Source organism: Meleagris gallopavo, chromosome 2, assembly GCF_905368555.1.
Source record: "Meleagris gallopavo chromosome 2, MGAL_WU_HG_1.1, whole genome shotgun sequence".
Lineage (NCBI taxonomy): Eukaryota > Metazoa > Chordata > Aves > Galliformes > Phasianidae > Meleagris > Meleagris gallopavo.
In genome coordinates, this window is record NC_139405.1 from 38,533,229 (window position 1) to 38,548,942 (window position 15,714).

General features: G+C 34.2%; 1 protein-coding gene across 3 annotated transcripts in view; it reads left to right on the forward strand.

Moving 5' to 3' along the window:
* The window catches only part of SIPA1L2 (signal induced proliferation associated 1 like 2), a 134,850-nt gene extending 120,250 nt beyond the window's left edge, over window positions 1-14,600 (forward strand). Inside the window, exons 19-23 of one of the 3 annotated variants that reach the window (XM_085219735.1) lie at window positions 1,462-1,593; window positions 8,054-8,107; window positions 9,048-9,171; window positions 11,703-11,784; window positions 12,623-14,600. In XM_085219735.1, the coding sequence (XP_085075861.1) occupies window positions 1,462-1,593; window positions 8,054-8,107; window positions 9,048-9,171; window positions 11,703-11,784; window positions 12,623-12,769 (539 nt within the window). In that variant the 3' untranslated portion in view covers window positions 12,770-14,600. The remainder of the gene's footprint in view (window positions 1-1,461; window positions 1,594-8,053; window positions 8,108-9,047; window positions 9,172-11,702; window positions 11,785-12,622) is intronic. The other 2 variants (XM_085219736.1, XM_085219737.1) reach the window with 2 other exon arrangements.
* Window positions 14,601-15,714: the final 1,114 nt, after the last annotated feature.

A 15,714-nucleotide genomic window follows, 5' to 3' on the forward strand; every position in this document is an offset into this window, starting at 1 on the left:
ACAGAGAATTGTCAAATCTTTTCCATTTGTAGTGGAACAATGCTTTCATGTAAGTTGTAGAACAAGATAAAGTCCACAGTAAATAGGATTTCTACCTCACAGGCATTGAATTTGATTCATGGGACTTCCAGTTCTTGATAGAGAATTGCAAAACTCCTTTCCTCTCATGTTCCAGATATAAAAACAAAAAAAGCACCAGTTTTTTGCAAAGCTCTAATTTTACATGCTCCAATCGTTGCTCTGTGCAGTGGAATGTTCTGTAAAGTGTTCTGCATTGGGATTTTTAGGTCAAATATTTAATTCAGATAGACTTCAGTATTCTTTATTATGGTTCTGGACAATGACAACATGCCACTTTCTTACATTAGAATAATCTTCCACATGTGTGTGTGCATTTTTTCCTTCAGTGATTTTTATGTATGGTATTGTGCTAGAAAAAACATCACTTGTAAATATTGTAGTCTAAAGCACTAGAATAGTTAGATGGAAGAGTCATCTACTTCTGAAGTATTCAATGAAAAAAATAGGTATTTTGACAGATCATAAAAGCAAAAATCATTTTTCTTTTGACTGTACTATTTAATAAAAGTGATTGCATCAGTATCTTTAGATGAAATTTAGTTTAAAATTTGTGTTTAATGCAGTTTTGAAGCATCTTTGTGTCTATTCCACAATATTCATTCACAGTGAAGATTGCTATAGAAAGATAAGGAAAATATTAAACTATTTAAGATAGTTATGAAAATTAACATCTCTTCTACTATGTTGTATGCTCATGGTATCTTTCTAAAAGACTGCATAACTGCATGAACTAACATTATAGATTAATCGAAATGCATACACTAATCTTCACTGTACGGCATGTTACACCTTAATCTGGAGCTCAGGTATTGATATGCAAATCTTGCATTCTCAGATACACAAATATTAAGTTAATAGGGTAATATTTTCAGTGTGAAAGTGAGTCTTGCATACAGGCTACAACTTACAAATGCAATAGAAGTAGGTGATATTTTTGAAATTGAAATGTTTACGTTTCAGAATAAAACCCTGTGTGTAAATATTTCATACGTTGATTCACAGCTTTATTTAAACATATCTTTGTTCATCTAGCAACTTTTCTGCTCAGTGCCCAGGTTTGATATAGTATGCTTTAAGAATCAATGCTGCCCACTCACAGAATTTACAGGAAAGTGCAAAGGGCACATAATGTATGGAGGGGCACAAAAACCTCTCGAAACCCTTTCCAGCTCATTTTTCTCGAGTTAACTGTTGTTGTGTCCATCCTTATTGAGTACTGAACAAGAAACAACAGAAAAAAAAAATGGAGAAAGCAGTCATTAATTTTATTTTTATATATATATATATATATATATATATATTTACAGTTCATTATAACAGGTTCAAAATTAATTGTACTTCATTGTTATAGGAAGACTAATTATTGTGTTTATTGTTTAGATGAATTCTGGTTCTCAGATGGGTCCTTATCTGATAAAGCCAAATTCAATGATCCTGGCCTGATGCCCCTGCCAGACACTGCCACAGGGCTAGACTGGTCCCACCTGGTAGATGCTGCACGAGCGTTTGAAGGTAACAGGAAAAGTTGAATAAAGATCACTGTTCACTACACAAAATTTTTTTTGGGAAAAAGGATATATATTTATATGTACATACACATACAGACACACTTTGAATTAACAAAAATCCTCTGAAGCCCCTTTGTTCTTTTAGCGGTATGCTTTCTCAGTGCTGAAGATTGTCATGAAAATTTGGAGTATTCTCTAAAATATTCTCAGTATCTGTCTTAGATAACATTCATCTCTTAGGGACCACAGTGCTCTCTCTAATCTATTGGAAAAAGCAGGTGCTTTGAAGGAGAGATTCAAAGCACTTAAGTTAGATGCTTAAAAAGTGATTGGGAGTAACAATTTCTCTGGATTTATCGTGTTGTCTTCAAAAACTTTGTGTACATAGTCAAAGTGATGTTATATCCCTCTTGATTTTCATAATAAACCCTTGAAAACAGCAAAACTGTATGTTATACTTTCCAGTAGCAGAATTTGAGTTGTGGGATATAAACTAGGTTTGCATTATTAAATTATAAGACTGGGTTAATGAAGAAAATCTCATTCACCTCTCTGGCAGCCAAGCATGCTTGTAATATATAAACACAGAAAGGTGGATGTATGTTTGAGTCTAACATCAGTCCATCTGTACATTCGTGTTTCTTGGTTTCCAATAAGTGTTCTGGTTGGGTCACAGGACTGTCCTAAAACATGCAACATTTTTTATCTGGTATTATTGTCACTAGTGAATCATGAGTCAGAGGTATCAGAGTAAGGATGATGTGTAGGTCTCACATTCATCAGCTGAATGGGTTAAGTTAATTAGTGATAAGGTGTTGTTTTGTTTGGTTGTTTTTTGTTGTGTTTTTTTTTTCAGTTAGAAGCAACCATGGTAATAAGATTTCAGGTACTGATTCCTTCCCTGAGTATGAAGTGATTAAATTTCAAAAGCTCTTCAGAAGTACTTACTTTACTAATTTAGTTGGCATAATTAAAATTTCAGAAAACAAACAGCAGTAAAAAAAAAAAAATAATAATCAGATCAACAATGATGATTAGCATCCAAAAGAACTGTACTGTTTATTTTATCTACACTCAGGAAACATCTTAATATTTATTATTGGTAAATAACTGAAACAACATTAAATTATATATTTGATAACTTGGAACTTGAAGAATATTTTTAAATGCTAATACTAATACAACATTTGAGTTCAGCTATCTAAAAGCTTGTTCTATATAGGTTATGCTCCTATATTTTTTGATTTCTTTGAAAACTGGAATCAATTTTCTTTTATTGCTTAATATTTTTGTGAAAATAATTTCATTTTGCTAAGTGTTATGTAAGTGCAATTGCCATTTCCATTTAAGAGATAAATGTAGAACAAGCTATCCACAGTGCCCTGTTCTAGGGAGGGCAAATATTGCTAGATTTTTAACTGCAAATAGCTTAGTATCTGAGTAGATTAAAGTAAAGAATTGATTGACTGAATTGCAAGATGGAAACTTTTTAAATCTGATTTTTTAGAAGAATTTGAGGCACAAAATAATATATATATATATATATATATTTTTTTTTTTTGGTGAATGAATGTAATTCTTCATGTTTAGAACTCTGCAGTAGATATATCCACATCCATGCAAGATGATTTGTAGTATATTTTGACTTTACTCATAATACTGCAACTTAAAAATTTTGACTAGGAGTAGAATTTTTAAGCTCTTGTTCATCTTCCTCTATTCTATGTCCTGCAATTGGAAAACCATTTTTAAAAAGGATAACTGATAGGAATATCATAAAAAAAATTCATTGGGAGGGAGGGAGTTGGATATGAATTGACAGATGTTTTTTCCTTATGTGTTTTAATGTTGATAATTGGGGAGTTGCTTCATCTAAGTGTTTAAAAATAACTTCGAACTACTGTTCTGCATTCTATCAATGTGAAAAAGAGAGAGTGAATAATTCTAAAAATTATTGATGTATATAAAACTCTTTTGATCTTTTCATTCAATGGAATGGAAATAAGATCACATTTTAAATAGGACAGATCAAAAAAGATCAATGAAAAAGGATCAAAGATGGGAAATTGATGTTAGAGTTGATTTCTAGTTTGACTTTATCAACCTGATATTTAAAAGTTATGTTCCTTTCTAGAACCTAGACACAAGTCTTCATTTGAGGGTTTCTTTTTCTTTGTACAAGGTCTTTTAGCATTCTTTGATTAGAATTACCAAACTGATTGCAAGGTCATAGTTTTTCCTCTGTAATTTTTCTAGACTGTATGCTAAGAACTTATATTCTTCTCTGTTCAAAATCCATACATCCTGTGGGCCCCACAATCCTTTATCTGTCCATATGCAAATATATATGTTGTAGTCTGATTAATGCAGCAGTTTCTAAACAGTAGTCTAACGAGGGTGGAGTAAATGGTTAAGAAAAAGAGTATGAGGAAGTCATAACTTGTTAAATTAAAATTATCATTATAAGGCTTTTTTTTTTTTTAAGTTTGTTAGAGTTTCTTTTCTGATACTTTTGCTTGGCAAGAACTTTTGTGAGAAGCTGAATATTTACTTCAGACTTTGCTGGAAAATCCAGTTTTACATGGACAGGTCTCCACAGTGCAATGAAGAACTGCGCAGGGTTTACCTCCACAAGCTCCAGAAGCTGCATCTGTAATAGGTTTTGTTGGAGCTGTTTGTGTTGAGGGTTAATATCTAGAAACTTGAGTGCAAATTAAGTATTTGCACTACCTTCCACTGCAGGACATAGATTTGACTCTGATATTTATCCAGAGATGATTTTTAGCACTTATGCAGTCAGTTGCAAGGGGTATAATTCAATTTCTTGCATATGTAGATTCATTACTTCCAGTTCCCGTGTATTATTTTGGTAGAAGGTATAGAGAGCCAACTCTATAGCTAAGATATAGCTATAGATAAGACAGCTGACGTGTTGGAAGTTCACTGTGGCTGTATCTTTGTATCTATACTGTTGTATCTACACTTGAAACAAACCATAAAAAAATAGACAGAACTGCATGTGAGTGTGCAGCAAAAGAGAGAAAAATGAGTTTAAAGAAGAAAAGAGAAGTAAAACAACTTTTTGAGAAGGTTTAACGAATAAAGTTGAAAGATGAACACGAAGAAGGAGAACAAAGAAATCTAAAATAAATAAATAAAAATAAGAGAATGCGTTTTTTGTTTTGTTTCGTTTTTTAAATTCTCTTTCTGTATTATCATTTTGATAGATCTCTAAGTAAGGAAAGAAGGACAGGTTTTCAGTATGTGTTATGTGGTTGATATTTCGTTTTGTATTCTTTAGAGAACTTGTGGAATAAAAGGTAAAGTCTTTCAAGATGCCCATAACTGCTACTGCCATCATAGAAAAGGGTTGGCCCAAACATAAACATTATTACTATAAATAGATCTTTGTTCTATTTTTGTTTGTTGAAACTTATTGTATTCTGCTTTAGAAAGGTTAGTGTTTTATAAATTATATTATGGGAACTAACAACCTAGAAGTCATTTCTGTGATGTCTTTAATTTAGTTCATTTAAATAGGTGGTTTCAGCTTCTGATTATTTTCCAGGTTATTTTTGTGATCATCTACTAGCCATTCCAATCAGAATGTAGTGTTTCTTAATGCCAACTTATCTTTGCAGAAACATCTGTGCTACTATAATTAATATAATTTTAATATTTCCATTTAAAATCTTTTTGGCTTAGTGCAAATAATGCTACACACAATATAATGAGAATGAAGTGAAGCATTCAACAAGAGAAAATTGTTCAAATCAAATTAGCAAATTAAACTGTTAGATTGATTAAAAACTGAAAATATTCAGCTACGATTTGGTCATTTCTAATGCATGCATGTGCAGCTCTGTTTTGCTTCCATGCAAATCTCATTGTATGTTTATAGGTAGCCTTTACTTTGTAATGAAAGGGCTGTTTCCTGCTCCATGCTTATTTTTTAGCCTTTTCTGCTCTCCGATAAATAAAAGTTGTTCTGAGATTTTTAAACTTTTGTACAAGCACTGATACGCTGTAGAACTTTAAAGTTGTTCGAACTGGAAGGTACCTTAAAGATGATGTAGTTCCAACCTTCTACTAGCTCAGCTGCCCAGGGCCCCATCCAATCTGGCCTTGAGTGCCTCTAGGGATGGGGCAATCTCAGCTTCTTTCTGCAGCCTGTACCAATGCCTCATCACCCTCACAGTGAAAAATTTCTTCCTAATGTCTGACCTAAATCTTCCCTCTTTTAATTTAAAGTCATTTCCCCTTATGCTATTACTATACTGCCTGGTAAACAGTCTTACCTATATTTCCTGTGGGTCCTGGATAGGTACCAGAAGGCTGCTATGAAGTCTCCCTGGAGCCTTCTGTTATTCAGACTGAACAACTCCAACTCTCACAACCTGTCATTGCATTATTTTCTCAAATTGTTTATGCACCTGGGTCCTGGTATAGTTTGTCAAGAATGTCCCAGCTAAAACCTAAAGTTCTGAGATTTTAGCATTTAGTGATGTCCTCATAATTTTGAGGAAGCAGTACCTGCAGTATAATAGTCAGAAATACGCTCAATTCTTCTGTTGAAAAGCCAAGCATCAACAAAGGTGGCATTGATTTCATTTTTGTGAATACAGTCAAGTCAGTTCTGTTGGGAATGAATAGAAACAAAATCAGTAGGAAAATTTTGGTCTTTGAAACACAGGTTCAATTTTAACCACAGTTCAGATTTAGAAGCCATCTCGATTTAAATAGTAAGTTGGTGAAACTATTGCTAAGCATGAATGCTTTCAGAGAGATCAATGAGGCTTGATATGGAGTTATTGAAAATAAAAATGCATCCCTGAAAGTACTTTGAAAGTATTCAAAAGCAAAATATTTTAGTACTCAAGGATCGTGTTGATGTAGTAGTTTATTGTGTCAGTAACTTGTTCAGAGAATGATTATGACACCAACCAGGGTTTTGAAAATTACCTATTTTGAAGAGCAACACAGGAGTTTTTGTAGTATGCTATATAACTGGAGACTTCTGGTTATTAATGGCCATGCAGTAACTTTGTTCCTCATCTGAGGAATGGGAGACATTCTCATATTTTATGAATATAAGAATGTTTCAAAAATATTTTAAAGTTATGCTATGTAAATAAAAAAGGGTTAATAATTTATTTCCTATTCTAAGTGTTATTATTTTTAATGACACGCATTTAAAATTCATTATGGAATATACTAGGAAGAAAAAGTCAAGCAACAAATTATACTAAATTACAAGCACCCGTTTTTGTGTTGTTTTTTGTTTGTTTTGTATTTTTGTTTTGTTGTGTGTTGAAGTATTATGAAGATATTTTAAAATATTGGGTTTAAAGCTTTCATCATGTGGTTTCATTAACAGCTGCATGCATCTACTTTTACAGCTGCTTTTACACATCAAGAGAAAGCTACTTTAAAACACTGTTAGAGAGAACAAACTGACAAAACATGTTCTCAGCTGACAAAACATGATGAATGAGTGGCCATTCTCTTTAATTAAGCTTACTTGGCAATGGAAGAAAAACACAGTTTTTTATCTTACAGATAGTATGGCCTCTGAGATGCAATGTCACGCATCACATATTAGTGACCATAGAAAAAATAGCAATAGCATAGCATAACATCTGTTGCTGACTTTGGTTTCTTCTGTCAAGAGGCAATGAAAATGTTAACAGAACATGTTAGCAGTGAAATTGATAATTAGATATGTATTTCAAACTTCTCCCCCAATCCATTGTCAGTCTGATTGTTTATACAGTTTTGTTTCTGGCCTACATACTGCTTTTGAGTTGGGTATCTACTTTTGGTTTATCTGTACTTATCAAATCTACTCACTTAATATGTTTCAAATTGATTTAGTGTTTGAAATTATATTCTTACCTTATTTTCAACACATATGAAAACATCATGTTCAAATTTGCTGAGGTCCATCATAAGTTAGAAATGAGGTTAAAATCAGATTAAATGAGCTGTGGTCTTAAAAATTGGATAAAATCCAATTTCTCTTTTCATATTATAGAACAAATTGTTAATATTTGCTATTCTGAAAAAAAAAATTCATTGTGAAATGCCTTTAAAATGGCTTTTGAATGATTTCCTATTTTTATTTGGGACAAGTTGTAAAACAAGTTTTTCTCCCTGTTTAAAGTGTTCTGACCTATTTTTGCTGTTTGGTGCTTAGAGTTTGGAGGATTGTCTTTTTTGTGTGTTGTGCCAAATTGCCATGCTGTATAACACAACATTGGGTTTTGCTATTAGAGACACTGGGCATGACATCGCATGCTTTACTGTAATGTTGGTGTACAAAAATGGTTTTGTAAGGCTGGTAGTGAGAGCCAGCATGAGTTGCACTGGGAGTATCCCATTATGTGAACTTTACATAAGGGCCACAGCTACTTTAGTGGAGATGGATTGTCTTGTTTATAGGAACATTCTAAATCTTATTCCAGGTTTTGACTCAGATGAAGAACTTGGGCCGTTCTGTCATCATACGCCGTTTCTAGGTGATGATCTGGGATTGATGACTTTTATATTTTGTAAACTTTCTTTAATATTTCCTGTGTTTGCACGTTTGCATGATAATGCAAGCTTTGGGTCTGTGGGGTGGTAGAGCAAGGGGAGAAAAGATGAGGCAGGCATGTTGTCACCAGAATTTAAACAAACCTGAGGACTTGGATTTTGTTTAACAGAAATAAGTTAAATGAATCTCCACAGAATATGGATTATATTAAAGACAAATTAAATCCTAATGAATGCATAATTTACTCCCATTCTGTGCAATTATGATCTGCATGGCATCGTTCTATTACGTGATAACTGATGTATTTTGGCAACCACACTGTATATCCATAGGTAAAACTTGTGCTTGTTAGATTACACTCTATTGCAATCCAACGTAGGTAATAGTATGCCTTTGTAATATGTATAACAAAAACCTCAACTGATAAAACTAGTATGAATTTGTTGTTTTTTTCCAGTCTGCAGATTACCAGAAGGTTCTGCAAATGCTTGAGACGATAGTAAACTGCAAAAAAGTACAAAATGGGCAGTAGAGATTTCTGAGGAATCCAAGGGCTTTAAGTCCATGGAAAATACCAACTTTTTCATTGAATTCATATTGACACTGGTTGTGGCCCTGAGTTCTCAAGCGGTTTTCTGTGGATTTCATCAAGACCAATTTACTGATCATATCAGCCTTAACTAGTCCAAACTGATCTGAGGTGCAAAAAATTTGCTTTGAGATTGCCTTTGGATGCAGATGTGGGGAAGCCAACTAATTAGAATTTACTTTACATCTGCTGACTATCTTTGAAGCTATGATGTAGAAACCTACATCCTTTTGTTGAACTGAGCAAGAACAATGGCTGTAGTAGAGCCTTTTGTTTATATATATACATATATATATCCAGCTTTAAACATAACCTTACGTTACTTTTTTTACAGATCAGAGAGTAGCGTCTTTTTGTACCTTGGATGATATGCAGCACGCTCAGGGTTTGGAAGGAACACAAGAATTACCTTTGGATGAGAGTCCCACAGATGGAAAAGATTTTCTTGACGCTGCTGGGTATGTCAAAACTACAGCACATTTCTTTAAAACAAAACAAAAAAGTTGCTTTTTTTCTCCTAGTGTTGTTTGTTACATATCCTTTTCCTTAACTTAAACGCTGTAAAAGGGAAGGGGACATGGAAGGAGATGGAAAGAAAAAACTGGACAAAATGAATAATTTGTGAGCCAAAAAGTGAAGAAGGAAAATAAGAGTCAGCATGTCATGTAGTAGGTGTCAGCCCTGCCCATGGCAGTTGGTTTGGGACTAGTGGACAGCTAAGATCCTTTCCAACCCAAACCATTCTGTGATCATGTAATTAAATGTGAAAAAAAGAAACCAGAGGAGTATAGGAAGCAGAGCTCCTGTGCTCTGAAAATATGCAAGTTTCAAAATTAAATGTACTACTTTATTATTAAATTTTAAAAAAAAGAGAGAGAAAAGGGTAGGAGATATATTTGGATATTTGCTTCGAGGTCAGGGTTCTGGAATGAATGCTGTAATTCTGATGTTACCTACCTTTTGGCTATGGGCAGTTTAGCATTTTGTTGAAACTATTCAGAAATTAACGCATTATATGGAACAAAGACATTGGATTATCTTGGTCCAGCTACTGGTTTGTGAAAGTTAAGAATGTTTTCTTACTGCTCTTCAGCTGACAGATTTTAACCATAGGGGACTGAGACAGTCTTTAACTTCAGAAGTCCTCTCAGTGGCACTGCCTTGCATAATAGTTGCCATAAAGAATTAAAATCCTAACATTTCCTTACAGTCCTAATTTAGATCATGAATTTACTGAACAAGGACTCCTTCTCTGAGTCTCAATCTACCAAAGCAGTCTGTGTGTAGTACACACAGTTTTGCTTTGTGAACATTGCCTTTGTCTTCACAATAGTATTTTTACCATATATATGACTGTTTTAAAAAAAAAAAAACTTCCTCTCAGAACTATCAGTGAAAATGGCTCTTTGGGTTTTACTTCAAAACAAGTGGTGTCTAATTGTCTACATGAATATTTCATTATTTCATAGCAGAACTGTTGCCTTGACAGATCACACCTTCACTTTACTTTTGATAAATGTTGTTTCTTGGAATCGACCTCAGAGCGTTTTCAGCTAGGAAATTTGTAGCATGGCCAGGCAAAATTCTCTCATTAGAATAGTACAGGTAGATGCAGAGTTTAACCAATTAACCTGAACTGATCTATTGCACATCAAAGCCACATTTTTCACTGTGCTTCTCCTTTGCAATAGTAGTTTGTGTTATGTTACATTTATTTCTATTTTCATCTGAACTTGTAAAAGGAGCTCAGCTCAGTAGGATGCAAGACTCTGCAGCAAACATTTCAGATCTTGGAGCAGATGTTCCTACTTGTTTTTTGCAACTGTTCACATTCAAGGAAAAATTGCTACTTTTTCATTTATGGGGAGGGAAATAAATCAGGAGATGAGCCCCTATGAGCAGGGGCTGTGGGAAACTTCCATGCCAAAACTCCCAAATTCTTCACCCTCAGTGAACTGAGCGTACTCCTGTCTTCTCTGTTGTGGGGAGCAGATTCTATCTGTTAGCTCCGTTAGAAGGAAAGCACATCTTTGATTAGTTTTGCTCTTCAGAATGGAAGAACAGGAAATGGAGGGATAAGAAAGGGTTTAGTCTTCTTGCTTGTTAGAATGTCCCATTTAATTTTGAACACATTTTAAACAAATTAACGTACATGATTAAATACATTTATTTCCATTACTTCTAAGTCCACATGCTTCACCAGCTGGTGATCAGTAAGGATTGCAAAAAGATTTTAAAATGTTCATCTTTAAGCATTGGAAAATGACTTTTGCACTTGCTTGAAGCAACTGATTCAGCTTTGTATAAAAAGAAATAAAAATTGCTCTCTCTTCAGATTTTCTTTTCTAGACAATAATTCATGTTATGGTTAATTTCATCTATAACATATATGAAACTCTGCCAGTGTTCAGTGTCATACAGGAAGCAGTAGCTATTCTCAATATTTTCCTCCAGTCATGCATTTGATTAACCTGTAGCAATATTTCATGTTTCGACCTTTAAACAAAATATTTGTCTTCATGAAGCTGTAGGTTTATCTTTTGCTGGAAATGACACAACAACCAGACAAAAGAATTCAAATGGCTCCTTTAATTTGCAAAAATTACTGCTGCAGCTTGCTTCAGATTAGTACAGTCCTTATCTGAAAATAGCTTGTTAACAAATGCGCTCAGCATACCATTTACCAGCAAGTTTGACTTGCAGTGGGAAGGTGTGTGCAAGTAATACCTGAAACATTCCTCCTTAAAATCATTTTAATTTCTGAGAGACTTGAATGAGACGCAGTGTCATAATTCAAATAACATAGCAATGGGTTTGTGTATTGATAGTAAGTATGTTGCTGCTTTTATCTTGGTTTTCCCAACTATCCCTAAAGCAATTTGCTTCCTCTGAAATCCCTAAAAGTATTATTTTGCAAAAGTGCGTGGGGAAAACAGGGGTTGAAATATTTTTAAGTAACCCAGATTGAATGTGATGGTTTTCTTTACAGGGAGCATGCTCCAACTACTCTGACTGGAAAAGTTAACCAGCTGGAAGTGATCCTTCGGCAACTACAAACTGACCTGAGAAAGGTAAGAGTATGCTATTGGTATTATTGCTCTCTAATTTTAATAGATAGATTTTTGTGTGGAGTTCATCAAGGGCTTGAAAAAAGTAGGTAAGTTAAAATAGGTAACATAATGACACCTATGAGTGGTAGGGCCCAGTGGTAAGAGTAGGAGTGGCTATGCAAACAAGTTGCTGCAAGGCTAACTAGTTTGCAGGTCACTGACTACTGCAGAATAAATTATCCTACATATACTACTCTAGAATAAATAATATACTTAATCCCTATCTTGTGATGTTTGAGATTTAACAAAGCATAGGGCTGTGCACACAAGTGCTACTGCTAAGAAGTTAGCACTCCAGATTTGTCAGCCTTCTTGCCTCATGTGTGCCTCAATCATGTAACAATGACTTGATTTATCTCATTTGCTGTAATTCCTGAGCTGGGAACAATGCCAAGGACTGGTGGAAATGAGTCTGCTTTTGGTCAGAAAATAATTATTATGGGGAAAATTTTGAAAGTAGATAATTTTCTTTCTTCCTAGGCTTTCACATATCACTTATAATACTCGGAATCTGCTTATTTTTTACTCCTTGAATTTTTGTTGAATTTAGTAAATTTCTATGATTTTGATATTGAAGTAGCGTCTAGCTTTTTTTTTTAGCTTGCATCATTTTATCTTCAAAACAACATACTGAGAAGGAATGAGGCACTTAAAACACATTTTGGGTTAGCAGTTGTCAAAATGGATTAGGGTGCTCAACAGAATAGAGCTGAATAGTTTGCATGGAAATATTAACAGTAACAATAGGTGCTTGAATCTCGACTGCTTACTTTCTTCAACTTGTGTCTCTATTAACCAGGAAAAACAGGACAAAGCAGTTCTCCAAGCAGAGGTACAGCATCTGAGGCAAGATAACATGAGGCTTCAAGAGGAGTCTCAAACAGCAGCTGCTCAACTGAGGAAATTTACAGAATGGTTCTTCAATACAATAGACAAAAAATCCTAATGGCTGAACCCCTGGAAAATACTTACTTGTAACAGCTGTAATGTAGCAGCTGTATTTTTTTGAATTAACGGGGTAATAATTTCACTGTGTTCACAATCCATTGTAGGTGTTTCTGCTACATTCTCTATCCAGTTTTACTCATTTGAAAAGGAGAGAGACCTGTGATAACTTGTCTTTAAACTCGTATGAAGAAAGCAGAGAATAGCAGATATTTGTTTGTGTGAAGATGAATGTAAAAAAAAATTCCTAGTGTCATTTTAGACATTTTTAGAGGATGCGCTGGCTAGGGCTTGCCTGAAGAGGAATATTTGGGGTTTTAGTTCCTGCATTTCAGGTGCACTGGTGAAGATGTTAAAGCAATTTACATTAGCTTGGGCTTCAGTATTGTAAGATAAAAAGAATAACCAGACATATACTTTAATGTTTAAAAGGTGCTCTATTTTTTTGTATGTACAGTAGTTTTATTTCCCCAGTCCACATCGTCATAGCAATAAGAATGGAGGTATAGTGAATAGTCAAAAAGCTGTGTTTATAAAATGTTAGCACTGATGTGTTTAACACTAGTTTGGATGCAGATACATTAGAGATTATTTATTTGCAGGAACAAATGGTGCCTGAATATAAACAGTGTTTTGATTTTCTAAAGATACACATGCCTTGTAAATGGCTCACAGGGGTTAGCCTGCTCCCAACTTCTGTTACTTTTGTATAGTTGATGTTCAGCTGAACAGTTATACTGCTTAACTACTGGAAACATGTATGGTGTGAGCCAGCCAATCAATTGTATAATGCCAAATTTGTTTATCTTTGTACAGAAGCTTTGATCAAGTGTCTTGTATTTAACACCTTTATTTAAGCTTATTTAACCTTAAATTGTTGATTTTATAAAGTTTGTTTTATCTGCACTATGGTGAGGTCAGTTGGTTGCAAGTTGTAATATTTTTAGCTTGCCAAGACTGTACTGAGGAGTTATAGAAAATTCTAACAATTGGATGCTGCTAGTACACAATTGATTTGTTTGTATGCTTTAACATTTTTAACTGTTTAATTTGAAATGAACATACATCCTGCTTTTTTAATAAATGTTCAAAATCTAAACCTGAAAAATTACTTTATCTTGTATCATCTACAACTACTGTCATCGCTAATAGTTCAGGTTTCTGTTCAGCTCAGTCTACGTTCTCAATCTGGAATCACTCCAAGCTCCCATAGCTCTTATGATCTCTTATTACTAATGAGGGATTGTCACCATTATCAGAGTTGATTTATTTGGTGAATCCTATCCTATAACTGAGGAGGTAGCTTCATAGGTCAAGGAGTAAAAGTTGTTTTGACTGTTTATAGGCATTCATCAGTGACCAATGAGAAAAACTGCTTTACGCATAAATATGTTCTAAAGAAAAAAAAATTGAAAAGATGTCTAGCTTTTCTGTATTATTTTATATTTATCAAAACAGCAAATAACTTCCATCCTCCTCTTGTGTCTGCAATTGAAGATATGATTGCAGTGTTAGCATGTGAGATGTGAAAGTAGGTTGATGATAGCTTGCACTACTTTGTTCCTCTTCTTTTGTAACAGTTTTGTGTGTGATATTGAGCTATATGTACTAAGTCTGCTCCAAAAAAATAGAAGTTTACAAAATGAAATGAAGCTAATAAGAACCTTTGAAGTTATCCTTCTGAAAGAAAAAGAAATCATTTGAGATCTTGTTTGTATACCATTTACATTTCAGTGGCTGACTGCATTCATGCAGACCTACAGAAAATTGTAGAATTGTTAAAATATATATGCAACTGATGCAAATAAAATTCTGTATCCATTGTTAGCTTATATCGGCTAAGAAATGTTTCATAAGACAAATGTATATTCTTGCTCTAATCATTGTTCTGATTAACTGGTCTTAGGAAGAGTTACATGGGCAGTAAGCCGATGCTTTGATATCTTCATATTCAGATGAAAAAGTCTATTTTGTCTTTGTATTTTTCATCCAAAACTCTGACTCTTACATACCAAAGAATATTCATTAAGCTATATCAACAAAGAGTAATTAAACATGGCAGTCATGTGTTACACTAGATTCTAATTTAAACACCTTAGAAGAGTCATTAGCAAATCCATCTGGCTGGAGACCTTGCCAAAATAGCAGTGCTGAACAGCTCGTGCAATTTGTCTGTGAACATGTTTTCATGAGGACTGGTTTGCCCTCTTTGAGAAGCTGTGTTAATGGAAGTGAGCTGGAGAATAAGCTTTGTCTGCAGGAACACTGTTAGATTTGTGTGAGATTTTATAGTCCAATATTAATTTCAGTGTTCATCTCTATCTCTCAATTACTGAAAACAAGGATTATTTTAATTAGCTTTGCAAAAAGGATTTTCCATAGTTATTTTTCTCCTTTTCCCACCAGTTGAAAACGTTTTGTTTCTGACAGTGGCAGAAACCTTTCCCACAAATTTCTTACTGCCTTTGCTGACCGCTTCCTCAAAAAGTAGTTTTGTGAGAGGTGTGTTCTTCTTCCGCAAGTGTTTTTCACCGTAATAAGATGTTTTAATGACATGTGAATACAGTACTTATTAGGGATCATAATACAGGTTTGGCAAAGGTAATGAGTATTTAATTGGACACTTCAGTTATCTGATTTTTTTAAGAATAATACTTTGAGACGTTTTACTGTTAAAAACACCTGATTTATATATGTGGAGAGACAAATGCTTAAGTCAATGTTAGCAACTAGTGTGGAACACTAGAAAAATTGACACCGTTGATAACGCAAGTTTTGGAAGTGAGAGGAGATCAATCAGGCTCTTTCTTGTCCGGTCTCGTGATTGGGCAGCCTTTGGTGGCTGAAATCGTATGTTAGGTTGGCTCTGGTTTAGTTTTATCTGGAAGGATGCCAGGCACTGTGCAATAAATCCACTCCATATGAACCAAAGCATAGTAAGTGGGG